At 36.6% G+C, this 25,978-nt stretch overlaps 1 protein-coding gene across 1 annotated transcript in view; it reads right to left on the reverse strand.

Moving 5' to 3' along the window:
• Window positions 1-841: 841 nt before the first annotated feature.
• The window catches only part of MAP3K1 (mitogen-activated protein kinase kinase kinase 1), a 62,068-nt gene continuing 36,931 nt past the window's right edge, over window positions 842-25,978 (reverse strand). Inside the window, exons 7-20 of the mRNA XM_026670494.2 lie at window positions 24,514-24,635; window positions 23,817-23,898; window positions 23,235-23,412; window positions 21,592-21,882; window positions 19,623-19,744; window positions 18,988-19,079; window positions 17,083-17,272; window positions 15,654-16,908; window positions 12,546-12,698; window positions 9,635-9,797; window positions 7,358-7,489; window positions 6,543-6,685; window positions 4,646-4,777; window positions 842-3,781 (exon numbers count right to left, since the gene is read on the reverse strand). Coding sequence (XP_026526279.1) covers window positions 3,632-3,781; window positions 4,646-4,777; window positions 6,543-6,685; window positions 7,358-7,489; window positions 9,635-9,797; window positions 12,546-12,698; window positions 15,654-16,908; window positions 17,083-17,272; window positions 18,988-19,079; window positions 19,623-19,744; window positions 21,592-21,882; window positions 23,235-23,412; window positions 23,817-23,898; window positions 24,514-24,635 — 3,205 coding nt within the window. The 3' untranslated portion in view covers window positions 842-3,631. The remainder of the gene's footprint in view (window positions 3,782-4,645; window positions 4,778-6,542; window positions 6,686-7,357; window positions 7,490-9,634; window positions 9,798-12,545; window positions 12,699-15,653; window positions 16,909-17,082; window positions 17,273-18,987; window positions 19,080-19,622; window positions 19,745-21,591; window positions 21,883-23,234; window positions 23,413-23,816; window positions 23,899-24,513; window positions 24,636-25,978) is intronic.

The following is a 25,978-nucleotide window of genomic DNA, read 5'->3' on the forward strand; positions in this document are numbered from 1 at the left end:
AATCATCTGCCATCTATGTGAGAAACAGCAAATGCTGCAAAGTAGCTTTTTCATTCTTTATGAAAGAGATGCCCTCATGATTTTCCCTCTCCTCAATGCTTAGAGATTCTGCTATAGACATAGGAGGTATGGGCTTTGGGCTTCAAGGCCATATTAACACGACTGAAATTGAAAACACTAAACAGGACCTGTTCTGGTTAGAACTCGTATAGGTAGAAGAGGCAAGGAAAGGTTGAATATAATCTTATAGGGCACCTAATTTGTCCAGAAGCTACAGCCATAAAGTGAGATCTCACAGGCCCATCAGATGTACACTCAAAGCTGAATTGATCTTAGAATTTGCTTCCACGCTGCCAGGATGAGCCAGCAGGAAAGTCTGAAATTTCTGCAGTTACTTTTATAAAGAGCAAATTTCAATCCAAAATAAATATGAAACAAGAATGAGCATGGTAGTCTTAAAAAATAAAATCCAAATTCCAAGAATTATGAAAAACTAAAGCAAGTTCCCAGTTCCAATTAAAAATTCAATTTTATAAAGCTGCAAGCTTCTATCACTGCAACCCCAACAAAATCAGTAGTTTTTAATTCATGGGGCGTCACATTCATTGATGGGTTTGAAACTTTAAGAATCCTTACCCTACAGGAATATGTAGATAAAGCAGTTTAGATTTTTGTTATAGCAATTATTCCAAATACAAAGTGTTTCTAAGACCAAGAAACAAACAATGACATCCTTACTTGCAGGCACTTTTCAGACCACAGAAAAAGTGACAGGATCTTGTTTGCTTAAAGCAAAATACATATAATACAGTAATTCTAGGAAGTAATAAAGTCAAGGTAATTGCCATCAAAAAAGGACAAGTTTTGTCCAAAATCTTTTATTTACTATAAAGACAAAACCACCAAAATAGGTACAAATTATACTATAAAATTGTTCAAAGGGGTAAAAACTTTTAATTAAAATATCTTGATATATTTAAAATAACAAAGAATATAATGAAGCCAAATTTTCTTAACCCAGAGATCTTTAAAATTTACTTGCACAGTAAGGTGCCCTTAAGCCCTGGAACTCTTAGGAATCAGTCACATAGCAAATATAATTTCAATGTGAAAATGAACTTTGGTAGAAGAAAATCTATAGGATACCTGAGGTAGTAGAAACTGGAATAAACAGCAGTAGACATTATTTACAACTTAGGTACCAAATAACATTAAGAGCACAAAAATAATTACATAATACAATTTTCAGTCCAGCTTTGATCCAAAGAAAATAAGATTACATCACATCTGCATTTAAAAACACAATTACCAGCAAGCGGAAGAAAATGCAAACAAACTCGAAGAATGCTTTTAGACACCCAGAGGTGGTCCAAGTTTGATATGTGAAAGACATGGTGAACTACAAGGATAATACTGATTAGCTGAGGTTTGTCAGTTTATATAATTGACATTTAAGTCCAAAGTGGTATTTATCTGACAAGCGATCTTCCAGTACATGAGTTGGCAAGAATGCATCCTTTAAAGCTTGCACAGAAGAGACTTAAAAACAATATGATTGGAATAAAGACAAATTCTAAACTGTCAAGAAACAAGTCAAATACAAACAAAGCTACAAAACTTCACATTTAGATTTTTTTAACTCTTCAAAGTCTCCCAATAATAAAAAAAGCAAAGGAATGTAACATTTCAAGAAGAAATACACATCCACCGTTAATGACATTGCTCTTGATTAACTTTAGCATGGTCATTGTGTAAACCTCTATTAACTTTGTTTCCAATTTTTAAAAATTGTACATTGCCTAAATTGTACAGTATTATAGCTTATCAAGTTTGTCCTGAGCCTTTGATCATAATTTGATCATAATTTCTGATCAATATTTCAACTGGCTTCTGAAGAGTTAAAATTGGAACAGTTATTTTAACAAAAGTTGATTAAACACAGTCAAAACTTTACTTCAAAAAAATTGCCAGAAAGTAAAAGAAGAGCTGCCATTTTCCTTCAATATTCCATTCATCAGAATTTAAAAACCTGCCATTGAAATAATCAATGACTCATTTGTTAAAAAGATGTTCTGCATCCTTGGTGCAAAAATATTTCTTCAAGGCTATTTAATTTCATTGAGTAAGTTTTTCAATGGCTCTTTTCCATTTTAAAAAATAGTTCCCAATAACTTAATTATCAACTATTATGTATTTATTTTTCATATTTCCACCCTGCCATAATCCAAACTGTAAATGATGGGGCTGTGCAAGGATCATGCTTCAAGGCCACAAGGCCAGCTTGTTATGAGACAAGTTGTCTCGTCTGTCCTGTATTGCTGCGATGTCATGCCCACTGACTCATTCCCAATTTTGGAACCTCTCCAAGAGAAGACACCTAAATAAGCAAGGGTGTCTTGTCCTGTTTTTTTGTTTTAATCAAAATAGGATTCTATTTTCAGGAAAGGCTATTATTGTGAGGATAAAGTCACAGTTTGTAGAAACTGCTCTTGGGGGTTTCAGGTTTGGCTCTTTACAAGTAAGTGCCCATGATGTATTTCTCCTTATCTGAATGGGTTCACGCCAAATCAGAGCACAGCCCCAGTAATAAGATGACAAATGGCATAAGGAAAACAGCAGGAAAAACAGCAAACATAATGCAATGCTAAGAGTAAGGCTGAATTTAAAGCTTCAGCTTTAAATAGAATAGAAGTTGGGTATCAGAAGGCAGTATGACACAATACTCCTTTCTACCACAATTTTACCATGAGCTGTGATATTAAAAAGGGCTTCGAAACAGAACATTCACTTGGTCCTTGGCTATGAAGTTCTGTTATTCAAAAAAACTTGTGCACTCCTACCCCAATAACACATCTTGTTTAAAACACTGACTCAAGGGCAGCATTTTATTGCAGGTTTCAAACCAATTTTAACCATATTCTTTTACAGTAAGCTGTCCAGCAATATTTAGCTTGAACTTAATTCTAGCTATTTGGGTTTCTTTTAAAAACATTTTTCCCTGAATGTGAAGAAAATATAAAATGAAACTACACAGTGGTAACTTCAAAAGGACAGTTACAGGACTAATAGTAAGTAAATGAACAACATGTGCCATACTTAGTGACTCTAAAGCAGGCAAAGGTGATTTTAAAACTATCCAAATTTTCTTTTTCCACATAAAGAACAAGCTTCACCATAATGTAGACATGAACTTTCTTTAAAATTGATTGTTGAAATTTGCATGTACTGAAAAAAAATAGTGATGCATTTTTAAATGGCTCTTTAGCCACTCAACTGCTAATATCTCTGAAGAAATAAAGTTTTTTTTTAAAAAAAAATCACGTTTTCCACTAAATAATCATGCAGATCTAAAAGAGGAATTGCTTCTCTGTTCATGAACAGACACATCTTTGAGAAAGGCACAGTTTACATATTTCTGCACAATTTGTGAAATGTTACATATTGAACTTATGTCAAGATCTTGATTTGTCAGTCACATACATATAGGTCCTCTACTGTCCTCAAGTCCTCAAAACATATAATTAAGGCTGGCAGAGCAATTAATACACATTGCTATGCTAACCTGCACAGGAAGACCAGCACTTTATATTTTCAGTAGCATCAAGTTCAGTGTACCCCCAGGTTTCTACAACTACCACATAGTGCGAAAGACTGGGTGTTTTAACAACTCCCTTGCTGGGGGTCTGTCCTGAGGTTGGAGCTCCAAACATCGAAGTGCCACATCCCTTAAGCCTGGAGTCAAATGCAGTGGGATTGTTGGAGCTGTAGTTGCACTAGCAATCTACAATTAAACAGAAAATAATTATTACACAAAAAGCCCAAAACAACAGATTATATTCTGCAGAGCATCTTAGTATTTGCACTGCTGACAATGTACACATTAAGTTTAGCACAGTTGATTCTCGTTATTTGTAGATTCCATATTTATGAATTTGCCTACTTTCTAAAATTTATTTGTAACAACAAAATCAAGAGTTTGGGTCTTTTGCAATCATTTATGGATATGCAAAACAGAAAAAAATTGAGTTGTTTACACACACATTCCCAGGTGGGGTTTCAGTATCAACAACTTCAATGTCTGTGGCAACTTGTAGAACAGAACTACCGAAAATCATGAGAATTGACTATATATTGACACTATAAATACATGTGTCTATGGTGGAGGATATCTGCATACTTTGCAACAGATTTTCAGACTGTTCAGTAATTAATCCCTGAGACACAGTAGGCAGGAAGGAAGGAAAACATATTTCTTCTGTTTTTCTTTTCTTTTTAACTGCTATTTTTTAAACTACTGGAATTTATTCATACCCCTTTGGAAATAAAATAATAAATTGGAATACCCTGCATATAATGTGGCTATTACATTTCCCCCCCCTCAAACTGAAAGAATGCTTTCAAAATATAAGAGATCCCTAATCATCCTTTGAAAAGGATATATCATGTTCTTCACGTCCTTCTGTTTATGTGCACAAATATCATTTAGCCTAATCCAGCTATCTGCTGAAAAATCCTTTCCTCTCAAGTTCTAATGACAAATTTACACTGCACTCCTGGGCATGTCAGTGGCCTTTGAATGGAAGAAGTTCTTAGTGCATTTCCTCAACTCTAGGCTTTACACGTTTTCTCTTATGGATCATTTTACCTTAAATATCAAAGCAAGATGATTGGAATGTTTCTCTGCGTTCCAGGGGGGCTTAGCGCAAGCCATTTCTATAATAGCACAGCCAACACTCCACACATCACAGCTCCTGCCATACTGTTGGCCTCTCAACACCTAAGAGGGGAAAAATAAATGAGTAACTTTGATTCATCAATTGAACACCTTTTTTAAAAAAAGTGTAGAATGCTTTATCATGAGATTAGCCTAAAATAGTAGGATGCCATCATAAAATGTCACGGCAGATTGCTTTATTTCAGTATTCATAAAACGCTGTTCCTGAAAATATTACTCTTACAATTAACACTTGCAAATTCCAAATCAGAGCATAAATGTCAATTTTATAGATTTTCTTCAGCTTTTGCTATATTTTAGAAATCCCATGAAAATTAAATACTTGTTCATGTGAGACCAGTAGCCCCATTAACTTGCTTTGAAGAGAATGTGGAAATGGAGAACTATTTGTGGTTCCTAAAGTGCATTAATCATTTATGTATTTTTAGCAATTCTTTGTTTAAGAGCAGCTGTCTAACATAAACTCTGTTTGACAGCAAAGAAAGAAAATGCCAGTGCTATTAGAGCAGACAAGTCAAGGTATTTTGCAAGGTATTTCCAGAACAATGTTTCTTAAAACATGAGCAGCATTGCTCACTTGTAACTTGTTCTTAAAGGATAGTCACAAATCAGGCTGGTCCACTAATATTGCAATGGGGAAGATGCTTGTCAAACTAATAATGAAAGAACCTTGTATCTACATACAAGAGAGAAGGTATCAGATAAATGATTGAAAATATAGATGCAATTTCCTGATTTGGGTCATCATTTCATATTACTATGGTGACAAGTTCATTAACTATTTCAAGTTAAGAAAAAACTGAGCAAGGGTATCGGGATATGATTATGGCTGTCATTGCCCTACAAATTAAGTACCGTATTTATCGGCGTATAACACGCACAGGCGTATAACACGCATCTTCATTTTAAGAGGGAAATTTCAGGAAAAAAAAATTAAATTTCTAAATAAAAACTTTGAAGCAAAATAAGGGTAGCTCAGAACTTTATTTTTATTAATATTATTACCACTTATAAGGTAAATCAGTGGTCCCCAACCTTTGTACCAGGGACCGGTTTCAAGCAGAAAATTTTTGCAAGGACGGGGGGGAAGAGAAGAGAAGGAGGCTTAGCTCTCTCGCTGCTCCACCATCAAGGAAGAAACTGCTTCAAAGAGCGGGGGGCTTTCCTGTCGCCGCAGCTATTCCGAAGCGCCCGTTTCACCCCCACTCCCACCGCGCGCAGCGCTTCAATCCCACAGTGTCCCATTCTGCCTGCCTGCCTGCCTGCCTGCCTTAGTTTCTGGTTGTTTGGGAGCAGCTTCGGCTGAGAATAATAACTATTAGCCTCTTTTACTCAGCCGAAGCTGTTCCGATTCAACCATTAACGAAGGCAGGCAGGCAGGCAGAAAGCAGAGCACTGCGGGCGGGCGGACGGGGTGGGGTGGGGAGAAGCGGCATATGTCTTTAGATTATGTCCTGATTCTTAGGTCAAGGATGAAAAACGATGGCCTGTTTATGACTTGTGGACTTCAAGTCCCAGAATTCCTGAGCCAGCCATGTTTCCCACCTCTGCCATAGGTGATAGATGAATGTTAAATTATTCAAAGTCAATCAAACTCTGAATATTGAGAGGGCAAAAACTATTTCAATCAGTTCTTGTGAGTTTCTTTGAAATAGGTGGCTAGTTGGCCTACACAGAATTGGATTCTGACTTGATTAAATAAGGCTCTTCTCATATTCATGTACTCTCCCAAATTAGTGTTTCATGGAATTAAAGAAAGGTTAAGTTAAAAGTTGTTAATATCCCTTTTCCCAAGATGAAATCTTACCTCTGGTGCCATAAATGCAATAGTCCCCAATAACTGTCCTTGAAATTCTCCAGCACCAGTTCCCTTTGATGCCAATCTAGCTGCAGCTCCAAAATCAGCAATTCTTAGCCTGTGACCTGTGCTGTCAATTAACAAGTTGGCACCTGTTGGCATTATTAGAAATGCAATTAAGTGATGAAAGAAATGCAAACACACTTGTGGTAGAAAATGAAAAAAAAATGAACTATTTTTCTTAATTCAATAAAGTAAATTCAGGGGTAATTGTAAATATATGCTGCAGTCTACATTGTTGAATTATATATATAAAAGTTAGCATAATAATAAAGGACTACACAATACATTAAAATCAAAGGACAGAATAACAATCTGGGTACTTGAATAGTTATAGACTAAAGGCTTTTTTTACTGCTGTTGCATAGGTCTATTAGAGGTGTTCCCAAATTTTATTATGATTTCTAAGTTAAAAGAAATAGTAAGAAAGCAACAACTAAATACAACATATATTTTGTTTTCAGAACACAAACAGAATATTAAAATTAAAAAAACTAAAGTAGGTATCCAATAGCTCTTGAAATATTAAAAAACATAAAGTGACTCACTCTTTCTTTCATTTCTAAGCAAGTTCCCTGTGGATGGCAAGTCAGAGCTCTACCTACCTACCTACCTATTTATCTGTCTATCTATCATTATCCAGGTATATACCAACAATTTAAAGAATGAAACTAGTGATGAATGAACCAAAAATAATTATTTCCATTAGATGGCTCATTGATTGGCAATGTATGTATGTCCAGTTATAGTAACATTGATCTTACCTTTGACATCTCTGTGAATGATCTGATTTTCATGAAGGTAAGCCAGGCCACGAAGCAACTGTTCTGTGTAGTTGGCAACTACAGACTCTTTAAAGGCTCCATATTTACCTAACAAATGAGCAACAGATCCTCCTGAAAAACAGGAGTATATTTTATCAATTTAGGTTGACTATTTGAAAACAACAATTTGAATCAGATGCAAAATTTGATCTACAGAACAGGAAATGAATTCTCAGGGCTTTCAATGAATTTTCTTTGGCTTCCTTATATTTATATGGGATTGTTTTATAACATACTTCATATTGTATTAATAATTTACTTACTAAGAATGGGACAATAAAATTTAGTGTTATATAATCTTCACAAAACACCTTTCCTTGAAATATAGATGCAGAATCTTCAAGAACTCTCAATACAACTGTTATGAAAGTTTTACCATACCCTGTTTGAGTGTCTCTGTCATAGACAAATTTTCCCAGTACCACGAATAATGAAAAGTATCTATATATGTATATGCACACAGAGATAATGTGACAAAACCTTTGAAATTTCTATATCAAAATATCCTGAAAACATGCTTGCTTTAATAATAGTGCTCAGTGTTTGTGGGATAGTCTCGGCATAGCCCTAAGCTGAACTATTTTGCCCACTGTTCAGCCTGAAGGTTTTAAAGATGGCTATTTCTATTGCAAATTTTCTTCTTCATTGATAAATAGATGTATTTTGTATGTTTACTGTTCCACATTGCAACACTCCATACTTATCACATTGCTGGTCACATACATTATTTAATGATGAAGCAACATATATGTTTACAGTAACTTATTTACTTCCCTCTCCTCAGCTTGCCAGTCCCTACACCCTGAAAGTCATTCTACTGAGGCTGAGAAATGTTGAATTAAGAGCATTATAACTAAAAGCCTGAGGGGGAGGCAAACAATTGCAGAAAGTAATCATCTAATAGTTTTACCCAGCCTAAAAGAAATAAGAACAAAAATAATTTTTCATTTAAGTTATATTTAATAACATATAACATAAGCAAGAAAGCAAAATAGATTCCTGTTGCAAAATATTAATTTAAGGAATTCTCATCAAGATTTAAGTGCCAAACAGTCCAATTCTGTCCATTCTGTAACATTGAACAGAGTCAGCTTGCTCCTGGCCTCTTCAATCAAGAATGTCACAGGAAGTGGGCCTTCTCTCTTGCAGCATCTGCCTTCCTAAACAGCATTCCCTTAGAATGATTGTCCACCTTATAGACCTTCAAATGAGCATTACTCAATTGGATTGACATGGGTGGCTACAAAAGTTGAATAAAATAGAAATAGGCTCTTCGCCCAGGTCTTGACTAAGCGTAATAGGGGAGTTGGGTGTCTGTTTTTATCTCCATGTATAAATTTTGATGCAAGGGGTTAATTTTGCTTGTTTGTTTTATTGAACATATTTTTATTGGTCAACGAACAAAATAAAGTTTCGGTCTGTCACTACTTTGGGGGTTTTATTTTTTATTTTTACTTGTATGTTCAACTGCCCAGAATCATTGAAATTGAGAGACCTAGAAATGTGAAATATAAATAAAAAATGATGAAGGGGGACTCAAAATTTTCCTCCAAGCAACTATTGTCCAAAACAATACTGCCCTCCTACATATGGGACGAGATGACTTTTTGAGAAATCCCAATCCAAAATTATTTAAAACTTTAAGATAACAATAGCAGACTTATACACCACTTCAGTTCTTTACAGCCCTCTCTAAGTGGTTTATAGAGTCAGCCTATTGCCCCCAACAATCTGGGTCCTCATTTTTACTGACCTCGGAAGGATGGAAGGCTGAGTCAATCTTGAGCCTGATGATATTCGAGATGCCAAATTGCAGTCAGCCAGCAGTCAGCAGAAGTAGCCTGCAGTACGGCATTCTAACCACTGAGCCACCGCGGCTCTTAGGATATTAGATATTATGGTATTAATATATTAAGAGCCACCGTGGCTCTTAAGATATTAAATCCATAGCAAGCACAAAGTATGTGGAAGAGGCTCAGACGCCCCACCCCCTACGTTTATAAGAACAGGAGATACAGCACAATTAGATTTGCAAGATTCTGTTATTGTAGCCAAGCCCAATGAAAGTAGTTTTATCCTTCCTGTGAAGTTGATTCTTGGACTAGCCTACCTGGCGTGGCTGACACAGACCCAGAATTCAATGAGAAAACCCTAAACTTAATTCTAGTGCCACAGAGTGGGAGACACTTATTAAGAGATACATTTTGGCATACATACCTGCCATCCATTCTATAAATAGGTTGTAGTTGCTTTTCTCACATGTAGCACCCAACATTCGAATGATATTGGGGTGATTCAAATGGCCCATCATTCTTATCTCTTCTCTTAGGGCTTCTACCACTTCTTCCTGCTCAGATGATGTATTCCTGACATATGTTACCTGTTTCATAAAACATGACAGCTTTTGATCCAACAATTCCATTAGCAAGAAAAATAGCAACTGTCAGTGTTGTAAGTAGATAAGATTCCATGCTGAACTATTTGAAGGAAAAGATTCAAAGTATGATATCCTGTATGATATCACTAGGTCAAAGTGCAGAATGTGCACCTGGGGATTACATGAGGTTCCCAGTGGCTTCCAGAATTGTTGCCAGATTGTAATTTTACTGTGAAAGAAAAGGGAATATGCACATATAACTTGTATATGTGTGTATGAAGAGCAATCATTTGAAGGAATTTTTAAAATTATATTTAATTTTATCCTAGTCTCACACATCACTTTTTGAATGTCACTGAAAGAATGAGTGCAACCTTTGGACTAAAAAAAGTTGTACAGCTGTACAGTATATATAAAACAAACCTGAATACCTGCTATTTTTGCTGCTGTTATTAATATTTTATTGGGACAATATTCAAATAAATTGTATATACTTCTTTCCCCAGAGGAACTCCAAGTAACTCTTTACATAGTTAAACCACTTCTTGGTGAATGCAGTGAAAAAATTGTATATTGTGATACTGAAACAATGTTTGCATCCAATATGCTATGCATCCCATTATAAAGTCATAAAAATTCAACAAGTGCTTCCAACAGATCAAAAAGATGGCAATATTAATCAATTCTACACCCTACTTATGGTCCTCCCCAATTTGCAACAAATAGGAGAACAATATACTGGTATAGGCTTTGATAATTAGAAGGACATCAAGAACAACGGAGAAATATTTGTGGGATCTGCAAGGGAAGGGAAAAATAAATCAAAATAATTCTTGTAGCACTATGATATAACAATACATGTAGCCCTTGACTTATGACCAAAATTGAGTCTGGAATTTTGGTTGTACGTCATTGTGCTTGTTGTTAAGCAGATCAACATATGACCTGACTTGATTTTATGACTGTTTTTCTTTTGGAAAATGGCAAAAAGGATCACAAATTATGCTCATATAACAATAAGACATTGCAACCACTCATAAATGCATGGCAGTTGCAATGCAACAATTTGTATGATTGCGGGGGTGGGGGGTGTAGCAGCAGTCTTAATTTTGAGACTGGGCCGTAACTTTTTTGTTGCGATAGTCATAACTTCAAACAGCCATTAAACAATTGGTCATTAAGGAAGGACTGCCTGAATTCTGGCAGAATGCTTCACATGAGATGGCCGTATTAGTGAAGTAAAAACCAAATCCAACAATTTGTAAAACAGCACAGAAACAAGTTGGCTTTTATTCGGTTCATCTCAAAATCCAAGATTTTCTAGTCTTTCAGCTAATAGTTTCCAGCCTAATTTTTAATATTCAAACACCTGAACAGTACTAAAAAGAACAGATACTATCCATGATCTTAAAAGACCAATGAGAAACTATACAATGCAATCTTTTTTCATTAGAAAGATTATTTTTAAAAAGGAATTTCATAAATCCACAGAAGGAAAAAAATGATCTTTTAATGATAAAATACTTCTACCGTGTTTCTCCAACAATACACCCCCCCAATAGGAAGACCCAGCATGTTTTCTAAGCATAAAATGAAATTAAGCCCCTCCCCCCAAATTTAGGCCTAGTTTAAAACATGCAAAATTGGGGGGGGGGAGGCGGGGGGGAACTTGCCATTAGGAGTGCCCCGTGGGCAGCTACGCCTCACCATCAGCCGCTCCTAACACCATGGTGGAGCACAGAGGGCTCCCTTACCCCTCCCTTACCTGGGTCAGCAGGCAGGCGGCATTGGCGTGGATGTCCGGCAGCGTTTCAGCTGCTTCTCAGGCCTCTGTAGCTTCCATGGTTCCCACCGGTGCTGGCGCCTCTCTCGCCAGCGCCGTCTCCAACAACAGCATCTGAGTCGCTCCCACTTTCCCCCCCCCCGTCCCCGTAACAACAGGAAAAAGAAGATTTTGAGGTACCTGGGAGCGCCGCGTACTGCGTTTTGGTTTAATCCGGCGGCTGGGTGGGCGTGAGAAGAGCCGAGCGAGCGTCTCTGCTGCTGCTTACCTTGGTGCTCCAGCCTCGGGCTCTGCAAGTTTGCAAAAGTCCCGGTGCACAGCCCGTTCCTGCATTCCAAGCGCCCAGGCTGAGCTGCAGCTGTCCCTCTCTCGCCAATGCTGTCTCCAATAACAGCGGCAGCAGCGGCGGGAACCGTGGAAGTTATGGAGGTGGCTCCCCCACCCGAGAAGCAGCTAAAACGTTTCCACGGTTCCCACCGCTGCTGCCGCTGTTATTGGAGATGGCGCTGGCAAGAGAGGGACAGCTGCAGCTCAGCCTGGGCGCTTGGAATGCAGGAACGGGCTGCGCACCAGGACTTTTGCAAACTTGCAGAGCCTGAGGCTGGAGCACCAAGGGTAGCAGAAGTAGAGACGCTCGCTGCCAGCCGCTCGGGATTAAACCAAAACGCAGCATGCGGTGCTCCCAGGTACCTCAAAATCTTTTTTTCCTGTTGTTACAGGGACGGGGGAAAGCGGGAGCGACTCAGATGCTGTTGTTGGAGATGGTGCTGGTGCGCTGGGGGGGATTAATTCACCCCTGAAAACACGTCCTAGCCGTTTTTGGGGGGCTCAAAAAAAAAAAAATAAGGCCCGGCCTTATTTTGTGAGAAACACGGTATATATGTTGTGCCTGTTCTGCACATCTTAATGTTATTTTCCAAATATTCATTTAGCAAATGCTTTCAAAATATTCATGAGCATCCTTTTACCTGTTTCACTGCCATTAACGTCCCAGTGCCAACATCCTGAGCTTGATAGCAAGAAGAAAAAGCTCCAAGGCCTATCTGTTGACCTTTAAGCCATTCATTGTCTTCCCTATAATGGTGCTTTGCTTTGGTATGCCCAGGCAAGGTTTCTGGTGTCTGCAAATTAAATAAAAGATATGATAATGTTATCCTTTGAAATTTAGGAGGAAAAAGGATTAATGTTTTCTTAAAACAAACATATGAAGCCTCTATTTAGAATACACAAACAGCATAAGAATGTCTTTAAGCTCACAGGTTGTCCAATTGAGACCTGCCCCACCCAACTATTTAAAGAAAAAAATAACCAATTTTTAGGATCTGTTTACAGACTTTCTACATACTGGTATATACTTAATTTGTTTATAACCTGCCTGCCCCATTCCCAAATGACTATGGCAGGCATTCAAAGATAAATGATAAACAATACAAAACTTCAAGTAAATTCATTATAATAGACACTACCATTCACTGGAACAAAACCACACTGAAATAAAACAGCTCTAAATAGTTTCTTCACAGAATAGCTATTGAGTGTATATCTGGGGGAAGTGTCCCATCCTAAGAGTGGGGGCTGCCATGAAGAAGGGCTTCTAATTCACTGCCCCTCACACCTGGAGGGTATTTTCAGAAAATATAGGTCAGCAGTCCCAACCTTTCCAGCTTGGAGTGGAGGGTGGGGGAGAACATGTAAGTGGCAGGCGCACACATGCACTCACGTGAATAAAAGTGTGGGTGGAGGGTGCTTTTGCATGTGAGCGCAAGTGCCCTTTGCTCATACAAATGGAGCTTTGTGTGTGATCACAAGTGCCTGCCACGTGTACAAGTGGAGCTTCACATAGGCACGATTGTCCGTTCATCCCACGGCCTGGTTTCAAACAGGCCACAACCTGGTAGTAGGCTGTGGCCCTGGGGTTTCGGACCCCTAGGTGACTCAAGTTTGGGACCCCTTAGTCTAGGTGACCAAGTTCAACAGACATAGCAAGTTCTGGAGAAGTGTTGCCTGAGGAGCCTCTGTGGTGCAGTGGTTAGAGTGCAGTACTGCAAGCTACTTCTGCAGCCAGCTGCCTACATTTTGGCAGTTCAAATCCCACCAGGCTCAAGGTCGACTCAGCCTTCCATCCTTCCAAAGTGGGTAAAATGAGGACCCAGATTGTTGGGGGCAATATGCTGACTCTGTAAACTGCTTAGAGAGGGCTGTAAAGCACTATAAAGCAGTATATAAATCTAAGTGCTATTGCTATTCATATTCTGGTACTCTGGTATAAGGCTATAATGGTGATAATCATACAGTGATTTAGAAACTGATGTGATTTGTGATTGGTTGGATGCACGTATGTGGATATAAATAACGTTATAAACAAACAAACTCTGGCAGCCTCGGGGTGGGATTCTACTGGTTCAGGCAAACCAGATGTTAAATTTGCATCTGGTTTGACGAACCGGTATTTGAACCAGCCGGCTGGCCCTGACCACCCTGCCCCTCCCCTCCCAGGAGTCTCCATGCAGCCCATTTTTGATGCAGGTAAGTGCGGGGTCTGCACAGAGGCTCTGGAAGGGGGAAATATGGGCCTTCCGGAAGTATTGGAAGTGGGCCTGTTTCTGGCTTTTTGAGGGCCTCCTGAGCCTGGGGGAGGCTGTTTTAGCCCTCCCAGAGGCCCAAGGAAAGCCTCTGGACCCTTGGGAAGGCGAAAAATGGTCCTCCCAGGAGTTCCGGTAGGCCACGCCCACCCAGCAACAGGGCAGTGAACCGGTTGCTGGGATTTTTGAATCCCACCCGTGGGCAGCCTCTAACGTTCTGTCCCCCAGAGGCTAAAATATGATCCTTCCTGACATATACAGTCATATTTCGATAAAATAGAGCACAGTAAGTATCTAAGATAAATGAGATGATCATCCTACATTTAGAATTCACACCATGCATGTCTCTCACAAACTAGAACACATTCAGTCATAAACATCTGCATTCTATTAACTGGGGTAGGGTGCCTGGAAATGTCTAGAGATCATAGCAGCCAAGAAATCAAATACTGCTTCACTGTAACATGAACAAAATAGGCATAAGCTTCTCATTCTTATTCCCCAAAATAAATCCCAGATTTAGTGATTGAACTATTTAAGTAATCAAATTAACAAAGAATACATAAAATTTTGGTTGTTAAATAGTAGAGGTATCCAACACATTCTGTGCACAGAATACATGTTTGATTTTGGCTTGGTGTGAACCCAAACCAAAATGCACATGTAGAGCATTTTGGTCTATGTACTGATTGAAATAGGGATATAGATAAGAGCTGCAGCTGAGAGGAGAAGATGCTGGGAAGATCAAGGAGTGGGATATGCTGCACTAGGATTGAGAAGTGAAGGCAGGGAAGAGAAGGAAAGATGTTGGAGGCATGTTGACCAGTACTGAAGCCATGCAGTAGAGGGGACAATATACAACTGCCTTGTCCTACTTGCTGTAAAAACACACCAAAATTCCTCCAGATTTTGTTTTCTTTTGAGGAGCAATCAGAGTTGCTGGGAATTGAGTGGCATATAAATTATATATATATTATGGTTGGTCCAACAGTCAGCCAAATAAATCGTCTGCATTTGATATTTTTGTCCACCTTATCATGAAGGATCAATTTTAAATGTAATCCAATTTAATAAAAGAATAGTATTTGGACCTACTGTTGGTTCAGCACATTAATTTATTTGGAATTTTTACTGTGAATAATTTATGAATAATTTTATTGCTATGGGTGCTTTAATTGCTTAGAATTGTTGCACATCATCGGGAGTGACTGTTGCACTTGATTCGGAATAAAAGAATAAACAAATGAATAAATGCATGAATGCCATTTATCTTTAATCCATACACTTATTTAAAAAAGGTATGTTGCATTTTCTACTGCAGTCTTTCATAGAACTTTCAATAGTGATTTCCGCAAAACCTTGCACTGATTGTGATTATCACTACAAATAGTGCTATATTTAGAGACAAAGTCAATTTATCTTCAAAATGCCACCAGAAATGCATTGTGCAATACCGCAGTAACAGTAATAAATAGCAAAACCCCAAATACTCACATCCTGTTGAATAATGATGATATCTTCACCATTTTCAACTTGAAGCTGAGGAACTATTGGGAGAGCATCCTGAGATGCTGACATGGCCATGGCAATAGCTAAAGCTTCCTCTTCTTCAGCTTCCATCTTTTCCTTGCATTTCTGATTATGATTCACATCGTCTTTATACGTGTTATCATTTTCTGCACGCTCAGGAGACAAGACAGCCACTTCAGACTTGAATGTGACAGTTCCGTCATTGGCTGGAGCTTCAAGTAAGTCTTCCATACTAGAACTGAGTTCTGCATTTATATCCAGTTGGCTATGTTTTTCTTCCACTGGGGTGAAAACAGTCTCTTCACTTGGTATAGCTGTACTAATACTATTATCACACTGTGATATGTCATTTAAATTGAGCGACATGCTTTTTTGGGAGGTTTCTCCCTGTTTATTCGTATCACATGGTTTAGGTCGAGATGGCTTTGGCCTATGTATATGACTGAATGGCAGAGGCCTGGCCTGGGTAAAAACAGGGGAAAGCTTTTCCAATTCTTTTTGCTCAGCACAGTTTCTTTGAATCGGGAGAGAGAGCTTCCGCTGCATTTGAGGAGAAGCTGAAGGTATTTTGCAGGGAACAAATCCCTGAGATCTGAGTTTAGGAATATCAGTTCCTGCAGGGGCAGATGGGGTAGAGGGGGAAGGCAAAATGGGGAATATGGTTTGAGAATGACAGGGTGAGAGAGAAGAGTTCAAGCATTGACCAGGGGATCTGCTTTTTGTTTGAATGGCTGGCTTTGGTTGTTCCGTTGTTCCTGCCGTAATAGGAAGTCCCAATGAAATACCAGCCATCATGTCAGAAAACTCCTCCGGCATAGCAGTTCGCTTTTTGTTATCGAGTCCTTTCCCACTTTTACCTGTTAACTGAATTGTGTTACTTGGAGTACAATTCTCCGTGGTCTCTGGAGAGTTATCAGGAACTGGAGGCTGTGCAAATTCATGCCTGCATTCTCCAGAATGCATCGGCTCCATGCCTAACTGGATGGCCTCTGCAATTTCCATTTCGTCTGCTATAGCCATCAATCGCCGACGCATTCTTGTATGATGTATTGAGCTTGTCATGCTCAACATTTCTAACAGCTTTACAAATACTTGGGGTACTCTTGCAACCATTCTGGCAGCACTTAAAAATATTCTCCGGGACAATTTGCCCACCATCGAATGGGAGTTGTCAATTGACTGCAGCGCAAAGCTCAGTAGAGATAACAGCTTTTCATACCTAAAAATGAACACGAGGCTGTTAATTTCCACTTATTTTTCTGAAATACCTTTTTTAAAAACATCAGCATTTCAAGAGAAAAAAGACAGATTTTAAAATAAGGCTTTCTATACCAACTAGCATTTTGATACTAAAGACCAACTTTTTAAAAAGCAAGTTTTTCTAAATTATTACCTGTCAATGATAGCATCAGCTTGTAAAATATCTCCACTAACAATGTGGGGATAAAATTCACCAGGAAATTCTAACAGCAATCGATCTATAAGACAAAGACGTCCAAGTAATGCTTGCCAGTTGTTTGGTTCAGATTGTGTCCCAAGGATGCAATTTAAGACAAAATCAATACCCCCAATGCCAATGGACCCTGCAATAAAAGATTAAATAATTAATGGAATTATATTATTTGAACTGGCGGTTGGCATCTCTTATAAGCCAGTTTCCTACACATAAAGGTGTTTTACCCAGTTTTAATCCCGGTTGTTGTAACTAATTCTGAGTTTCTGAATTCATTGTTTTTTTTAAAAAAAGTTTAATAAGCAGAATTCTCCTTCTCAAAATAAAATATATCAGATGTATTTGAATGTTTCCATATTGCCATTCCTTCTGATGGAAACTTGCATATAGAGTTACTCATTGCATAACTATTTCAAAGATACAAATGTCATTGTAAGGATTAATGCTATGATTCATCACATATTAAAGAGAGGAAAACATTAAAAAGCTATTCATTCAGTAAAGAATTCAATAAATCCAGATATAATCACTCCAAATTTTAGTATTACCACTGTTTAAAATTCCCACAAGGTTATATAGACATACATATAAAGTTTCTCAATTATCACCACTGAATTACATTACTTGTTTTATACTTATTCTTCTTTTATTTTCTTATTCTTATTCCAAATTCTTCTGTCCCTTTACTAATTCTATTATTCTTTGAGCAGTATCCATTCCAACAAGATTTTATTTTCTCCATCAGTTATTTTTTATTTACTGTATTCAAAATCAGTACATTACTTATTTATTTGCTACATTTTTATCCCACTTTTTTCTATGTTTCTCTCTTCTCCTGTTTTCCTATATAACAACAATCTGGTGAAGGAAGTAGGGTCAGAGTGAGTACTTCATGGCTATTGGCCTCTCCTTTTGTAGTTTTTTTTCTGCACAATATTTGTAGCCTCTTACATCTTCCATTGCAAACTAGTTTGTTATGTTTGCAATTACCAACATGCTATTTCCTAAGTTCCATGTTATGCATAGGTACAAAATGCTTCTTGTATATTTTTCTTTTTTCTTCTCTTTAGGAGAAACTCTATTCTTTTTTACTTTTTTCATCTTTATTTTTATCTATTCCTGCTATGAATTCTCTTTAGTGACAGCAATGTACCCTATGCTTTATTTCATTTCTTAATATACCTTGCAAATATCTGAGCCACTCAAATACTATTACATTGAGATTTTTACAAACAGCATTTTGAACAATTAAAATAGCTAACTCTTTATTCTTTACCTGATATAAAAATTATGTCCAGCCCTTCTTACTGCCAGATTTTCTAATTCCAATCAAAGTTTTAAGTATTTATAATATTCATCCCATTTTACTGTTAATCTCAAAAACCTAAGTGAAATTTGATTTAGGTGGAAAGAAATAACAGAGCTGTAGAAATATTACACCACCAAAATAAAATGCCGAATTGATTTTATGTGTTGAAATAAATTGCAGTTTCAAATAGATTTGGTAGATTTATATGTATATACATATTTTAAACAAAAAATTCAAAACAAATCTGAAATTGCTGCAGGCTACATTCATCTCTAGGAAGTAGTTCCTATATAGTATTCCTTAAATCCATTTGGTGTCTACATGGATAAATTCATGAAGTTTTATTGGCAACATTTTCTGAAGCAGTTTGTTATAGCCTTCTTTGTAGGGCTGAAAGAAATTGACTAACCAAAGATACCTAGTTGGCTTTATACCTAAGGTGGGACTAGAACTCTCAGCATCACAGTCTTCTAGTCCAGTGCTATTAACCGCTATACTATACTGGTAATATTGCTTAAGTAAGAAAAAAAGTTTACCAGATTTAAGTATTTCTCGACCAATTGCCAACTCTCCTGCTTGACCTTTACACATCTCCATCAATGTTGAAACTGAAAGTTGACTTGTGCGGCTGTAAAAAGAAGAAGAAGGCTCTATTTTTTAAGATAAAAGGATGAATAATTAGAGCTGACTGAACACATTATAAGTAATTGTTACTGTCCTCTTAACAAAGTAATTCATTTTGTTAAGATCCATTAGACTGCTGAACAATCACACCATGCCAGGATTACAGACATTAAACAAAGCAGTCACATGACATCTCACTTAATGACTCTTTTGCTCATGGTGACCCGTCCTAGTTGCAGTCATACATTGAGGACTACATGAGGACTACGTGAACTTTTCAGTCCTGGTTTATTAGTATTTATTAGTAGTAATGCCTACAGAAAAAAATAATGTAATATATCAGTACCGTATTAGGTAACATAGCTAACATATTACTTCTTTCTAGTTTATTTATTTTTTTGTAACAGTTTTCACTTTTTCAGCACAAATATGCATGCAAATCTACCAATGGCTAAATTGCCCTTGAATTTGGCCCAATACTATAAAACTAATATAGACAATTTTAAAGACAGCAATCTAAAATATTTAAATAGATTAAAGCCTATACCTGTTGGGATCTGCACATTTCACCAATATGGTTTCCACAACTGGTTTTAAAAGCTGCTGCAGTTTGCTCCTCTCTGTTAGGCTATGGCAGGGAGTATATACCAGCATGGCTCTTAATGTTTTCTTCAAAAAAAAAATGGAATGTAAATTTTAAAAACCCACTACTTCTTAAAACCCTGCATACATTTCTGCAACCGAAAGACGAACACAAAATGCACCAACTTGTACAAATAACATTTTACACACAAATTGTTTCTGCCTACAAATTTGTCAATTGTAAAATACACCTCTCTGTCATTTAAAATTTGCTCCTTTTTCTGAGATTCCAAATAAATATTGACATTATCTGCTACACCAAAGGGTATAGCTAAGACAAAGTTACAAGACTCCACCAGAAAAGGAAAAAACTAATTATCAGCTTTCAGACTTTTTAGAGAAATCTGCTCCCAAATGGATAAACTAAGGACACATTCAAGAAGTAAAGAACATTTAAAGTAAAAAGGAAGTAGTGACATTTATCTTTCATATATACATGCAGCTTAACATTGAAAATCAACTTATTTAAGGAACTGGTTTCAGCAATACTACACAGCGAGTACTTCAAATATTGTACTAAGAATTTGGAAATAGAAAACTTGGTGCAGCTGTGAGTCTTTGATGATTATAGTAGTAATTTTTATTGTTTAGTGTTTCACAGAAAAAGCAAAACAATAAGCATGTAAAAATATCACAGGACTTCTCAAGTCCCTCTACAAATAATATAAAAGTTGGTATGGAAATTATTCAAAATATTGCATGACTTTGAGCAGATGTCTGAATCTGGCCATAAAATAATTATATAAAAATATAAAATAATATAAAATCTAAAAATAATTAGAAAAAATAAGAAATATTCTGAGGATCAGACCAGTTCTCTTTCCATTCCAGGAGGACAGGGAGAAAATTTTCTAAACAAAATTTTAATTTTTTTAAGCCTCTCAAGAAATTGGCAAAGTAACAAATAATAATGTTTATTTTCTATACTGCCTTAAAAAAAACTTTAACCAGATATCAAGCATAGCTGATGTCATAAGGGCAATATTGACTATTTCTTTCTGCCCCTAAAAAAGGAAATATTGTAGGCTTAAAATGATTTTCACATTAAAATTGTTTATAATTATGGAAAATTTAGCATTATAGCGTCAAAACTTTGATGTATGCACCCTGATTTCTAGATCCAACTTGCTGTAAAATTATTTAAACTAGAAGAAAAAAACGAACAGAATACAGAATCTGATGGAACAAACTCTGGAATTCTGTTGCACTATCTATGGGCCTATTTTTCACCTCCACTAGAAGGCAGAGCTTAAGCTATCTTATTATCTGAGAAAAATGGGCTGCGATGTCTCAGCGGTTAAGACACTGAAACTCATACTGCAAACTCAGAGATTTGACGCTGAAGTTTGAGAAGCGAGCGCTGTGTGACAGGATAAGCTTCCATTACTTGCCCCAGCCTACTTAAGCAGTTTGAAAGCATGCAAGTACAAGTAGATGAATAGGTACCACTTTGATGGGAAGGTAACAGCATTCCGTGCATATGGCAATTAGTCATGCTGGCCACATGACCACTGAAATATCTTCGGACAACGCTGGCTCCCTCAGCTAAGAAACAGAGATGAGCACACATACCCTCTGGGCCTCGGGCACTACTGGAAAGGAGAAACCTTTACTTTTACCTTTATTATCTGAGAGAGCTTACCCTGAGCCTCAAGTTAAATATTCTAGAAGAACTTAATTTGCCTGGAAATGTATACATTTCAGAGCTGAGAATAGAAAAAGGAATATTTCTAGAATTACTATGAATTGTTTTTAACGATTTGTTTGGAGGGTCTCTGTTTCAAGTAAAGAATCCGTACCTCAAATATGCTGCCCTATTTCTAAATTTTGAGTATGATTTAGAATGGAAAGTTAGAAAAGAATAGATTACTTACTAAAGCAGCAACATACACTTTGTAGACAGGGTCAGCACAAACCATAGAAAGTACACTGCAGCAGGATTCTACAACAACATCTCCTGAGATATTTGTCTGGGATGACCCATTAGCTGCCCCTAGAGTTCCAGGACTTGTGGTGTTTCCACTGCTGCTTCCAGAATTTCCAGTGCTTTCACCATTAGCCAATAATAGAGCACCACTAACATCATGGGAGAGACGTCGAAGGGCCATCTCACGTATATTCCAGTTTCGAGAAAACAGGCAACCTACTAATTCCATTCCAAATACCTAAAAAAAAATCAATATTACAAGGAGATCCTGATTGCAGTTACATATTTACAGGTACATACACATGTACACTTGAAAGAAGCCATTTGAATTCTTCTGGCATGTACTGTATGTTTTTAAGAATTCTTATTTTCAATATATAATGTGAAGCAATGCAGATTAACAAGATCGGATTAATATTGCACCAAACATTATTTGATAAAAAGAAGTAGTAGTGACAGGCTGAAATTAAATGTACTAAGAAATTTAATTCATTAAAACACTCTGAAGTAGCCTAAGTAGATGAAAGTTAGAATGCAAAGGTTTTCATTTTCATTCTCCAAGGGTGGGCACAAATAATATGCCTATTGCAGTTGTCTAACATTCAAAACTATGTTTGGACTCTTGACTGCCAGAATTGGACAAATAATTCACTGCTATCAAGCAATTTGTAGTATTTTATAGTGAAAGGTCTGGTCATAGTAGCACATCAACTAAATTGGAATAGCTACAGGTCTCCAAAGTCCTTAACCATAGTTCACCATGGTTAGACCTGACTAATAATAAAATAGAAAAATAAAATGAGAAGGCAAGAACCAAACAAATAAGCAAATCAAAGAAATTTAGGTCAAATAAATTTAAAATTGGCAACTGAAAACAAACAATGTAAGGTTTAACTCTTGGTGATATAAGATAGAAGGCTCTAGTGTAACAGCTATTCATATCACATCTAGATGAAGGACATCCAGACATTCAACAGACAGCCTTAGAAGAAATTACTTATGACTGATCACTTAACAACCATTCACATTTATGACAATCATGGAATGGGTGCTTTGTGACCCAGCCATTGTAAAAAGTTGCCCTACCCCATGGTCATGTGACCACATGTAGGGGTTTGGCAACTGGTCACCTTTTCACGGTCACAACATTCCATGGTCATATGACTGTAATATGTGTCTTTTTTGCCAGTTTCTAACAAAAATAAAATGTCATTTGAATCAATGTGTTCACTTAATGGCCACCGTGTTCACTTAACAAGTTTGCAGTGAACATGTTAAGAAAAACCCTTCCAGTCACATGGCTGCCTCAACTTATGACTATAACAATTTACACCTGGATTTCCAGTCCCAATTGTAGTTGTAAGTCAAGGACAATTTGTAACTGTCAAAACATCTTCCATGGACATTTGCTGTTCATTTTGTAACAATCTGGAAAAGCAAGCACTCTGGGGGAAAACGACTAACATGTAACTCAGGTACTCACAAAACAAAAAGCATATAGTCAGCAACATACATATTTATGCAGACTGAAATAAAGTGTTCAGTTGTAGCTGACAAAAGAAAAATAATAGGTTTAGAAATTTAGCATACCTGAATCCATGGCTCAGCTAAATCCTTATAGGCAGAAGGAATTTGCTGAACCCCATAATGAGTAAGGTTAAAATTGCTATCTTGATTCCTCCTTGGTGAACCAGTTACAGGTTGCTGAGTTTGTTGCTGGACCACACAAACAATCGAAGGAGAATCAACAGGGCTTGGCAATTCATGACTAAACAAATAATATACAACAATAAATAAATAATGAATGGCTATTTTCAAACTTTAAAAAAATCAAAGATTTAACGTGAGCTGCATTTTTATCAATTTGTCACAATTTAATTTCTCCAAATAATGTGCAAATAAAAACATTGTTATCTTCAAGGTTTAATTCAGCTGAAAAATATGAACGTGTATCTGTTGTTAAAAAGTATATTCAGGTGAAGCAATATTTTATTGTAGCTTGTAAAAACATACCAGCTGATTTTGAATTGTGATTGAAAGGGCTTACACACAGGCATTTATAATAAACAAACCTAAATTGAAAACAGACTGACGAGGCTTTTCAAATGTTTAGATGTTTAACTCTGCTCATAAATGGACAACACAACAAATTCAAATAAAAGGAATCCTCACCTATAGAAATCCTGTGTTCTCCACTTAGATCTACAAAGAGGGCATATAAGAGGCTCCTTGTTTCTTCTACATTCCTCTGCCCCTAAAATTGCATCAAAATCCCACAAAGAAAAATAGAAGGATTCTCGAGTTAATAACATAGGGACATATTTTAGAACAGAAGTTATATGGAAATGTACAAAGAATTTATACTGTACAACAAACAGACATAGGGAAAGCTAATTATATACTTAATCACATGTCTAAAGAATAATATGCAGTAAAGGTACAAATGTGGGTACTAGCAGTACCAGATCTTTACAAAAAAATTCAACACCAGACTGTATGTTTGACAGTTCTACATAGGCTTTGTAACTGCTCGCTTAAATAATGATCTCTTTCTGTATCTCTTTGTTATTTCTAAAAGATAAGTAAAACTTTTTATTATGTTTTATATATTTTTACTCTCCCTTGTATTTTAAAAGTGTAAAGCATGCTTCCTTACATTTCTGTAAAGATGTTTATTTCATTCAAATGGATTTCTTCTCTAAGACACTAGCTTATATGAAAAGAATTCCATTAACGTTCAAGCAATTACAATACCACTTATGACTGCAATTACTTTTGTTTCTCCACTCCGGGGCAAGGACCTCCTTTGCTATTATTCCTTAAATCCATTCTTATGATTCAAGTGCACATAATAATATCAGTGACGTACATATTGACATGCAGTGATGGTGAAGTTTATTTCTGCAGCCTTCTTCACAGACCGTTAAGCTTTCCTCATCCAACATGCCGAGCAAACAAATGGGGCACATCTGTTCCTCTTCGTCCTTGATACTATAAAAATAGATACATATAGATAAATATTTAAAAGTCACATTCAGCCGATCACGTTTATTTATTTTTCTTCTAGGTCCAAAACAGCCACCTCCTACAATATTTCAATACAAAATATTTTATCATACTGCAAATGGACAAGTATCGATTTTCTGATGCAGTTTTTTTAATTACTCCGCATAACGTAGCTATGGATAGGACGTTTTCATCAACCCACCCATTAGGCATTCTCATATTTTTTCACAGTGGGATTGTAGGATCTATGAAGCACACATTTTGGTGCTTGGCAGCAGATTTGCAGTTGCTGCTTTCCGTGATCATATGGACACAATTTGTAATGGATTTAGCTGTTTTCCAGCAGAAAACAGGAAAAAATATGCTGTGCAGTGACTTGCTTTATTATTGTGATAAAAAACAGCTGCAAAATCAAATCAGATTAAGGATTGCTCCAAATGATGAGCAAAATTCTGGGCCCAATTGTTGTTGTGTATCAAAGACTACCTGTATTCTCTTCTCTTCAATGTATTTTTTAGCATATATAACTGTTTCAGATATGTCCTTGTGCATTACATTCTTTATACATTTTAGTTCATCACACAGACTTTCCACATTAACTTACTCTAGGAGCCACTGCTCCAGAATGAATATGAATACTATATATATTTTAGTATAGTATAGTACTACACTAAAGAAATCTTAAAAATACCCAGGTTAAATATCATTTTATTTACTTAAACATTTAAACCACCCAACAGCCAAAGCTATCTGGGCAGTATACTATAAAGTAAAAAAATAATTAGAAACAAATGCATTTAAAAGAACAAGAACTGTCTATTATGATTTTATAAAAAATATATATTATGATTTTTATATTATATTATGATTTTTTAATATTATAAAATATTAAAATCTCCCAAGTTTAAAATTAGAAGCCTAATAAAGGCCAGGAGAGAATGTACTTTAAAACTTGGTTACTACAGATAGAAGTCGTAAAACAGATATTTTGTAAGTGCATGCAGTAAATTCTTTGCATGCAGTAAATTCTTTGCATTCTGCAAATTTTTTGCATATTAAACGTTTCTGTTATGCACATATTCTTTCAGGGGTTCACAATCATATAAGAAATATTTTGCTCCAGAATTCCTTTCCAGCTACCAGCATTCATCTTTTTTCAAACTGCCACTGCATCTAATCTATTCACACAAAATTTATTTAATGCAGATATCATTTCCAAGAACTTGTCTTACTGATAGACCACCTTGTATCTGTGGAAAGGCGAAAGTAAAAATTTACCCTATGGCTATACATTTATAATATTTACTGCAGAGGAATTACAGACCCTT

The sequence above is a fragment of the Notechis scutatus genome, chromosome 2, assembly GCF_049901735.1.
Source record: "Notechis scutatus isolate UNSWTSFEM ecotype Mainland chromosome 2, rNotScu1.2, whole genome shotgun sequence".
NCBI lineage: Eukaryota > Metazoa > Chordata > Lepidosauria > Squamata > Elapidae > Notechis > Notechis scutatus.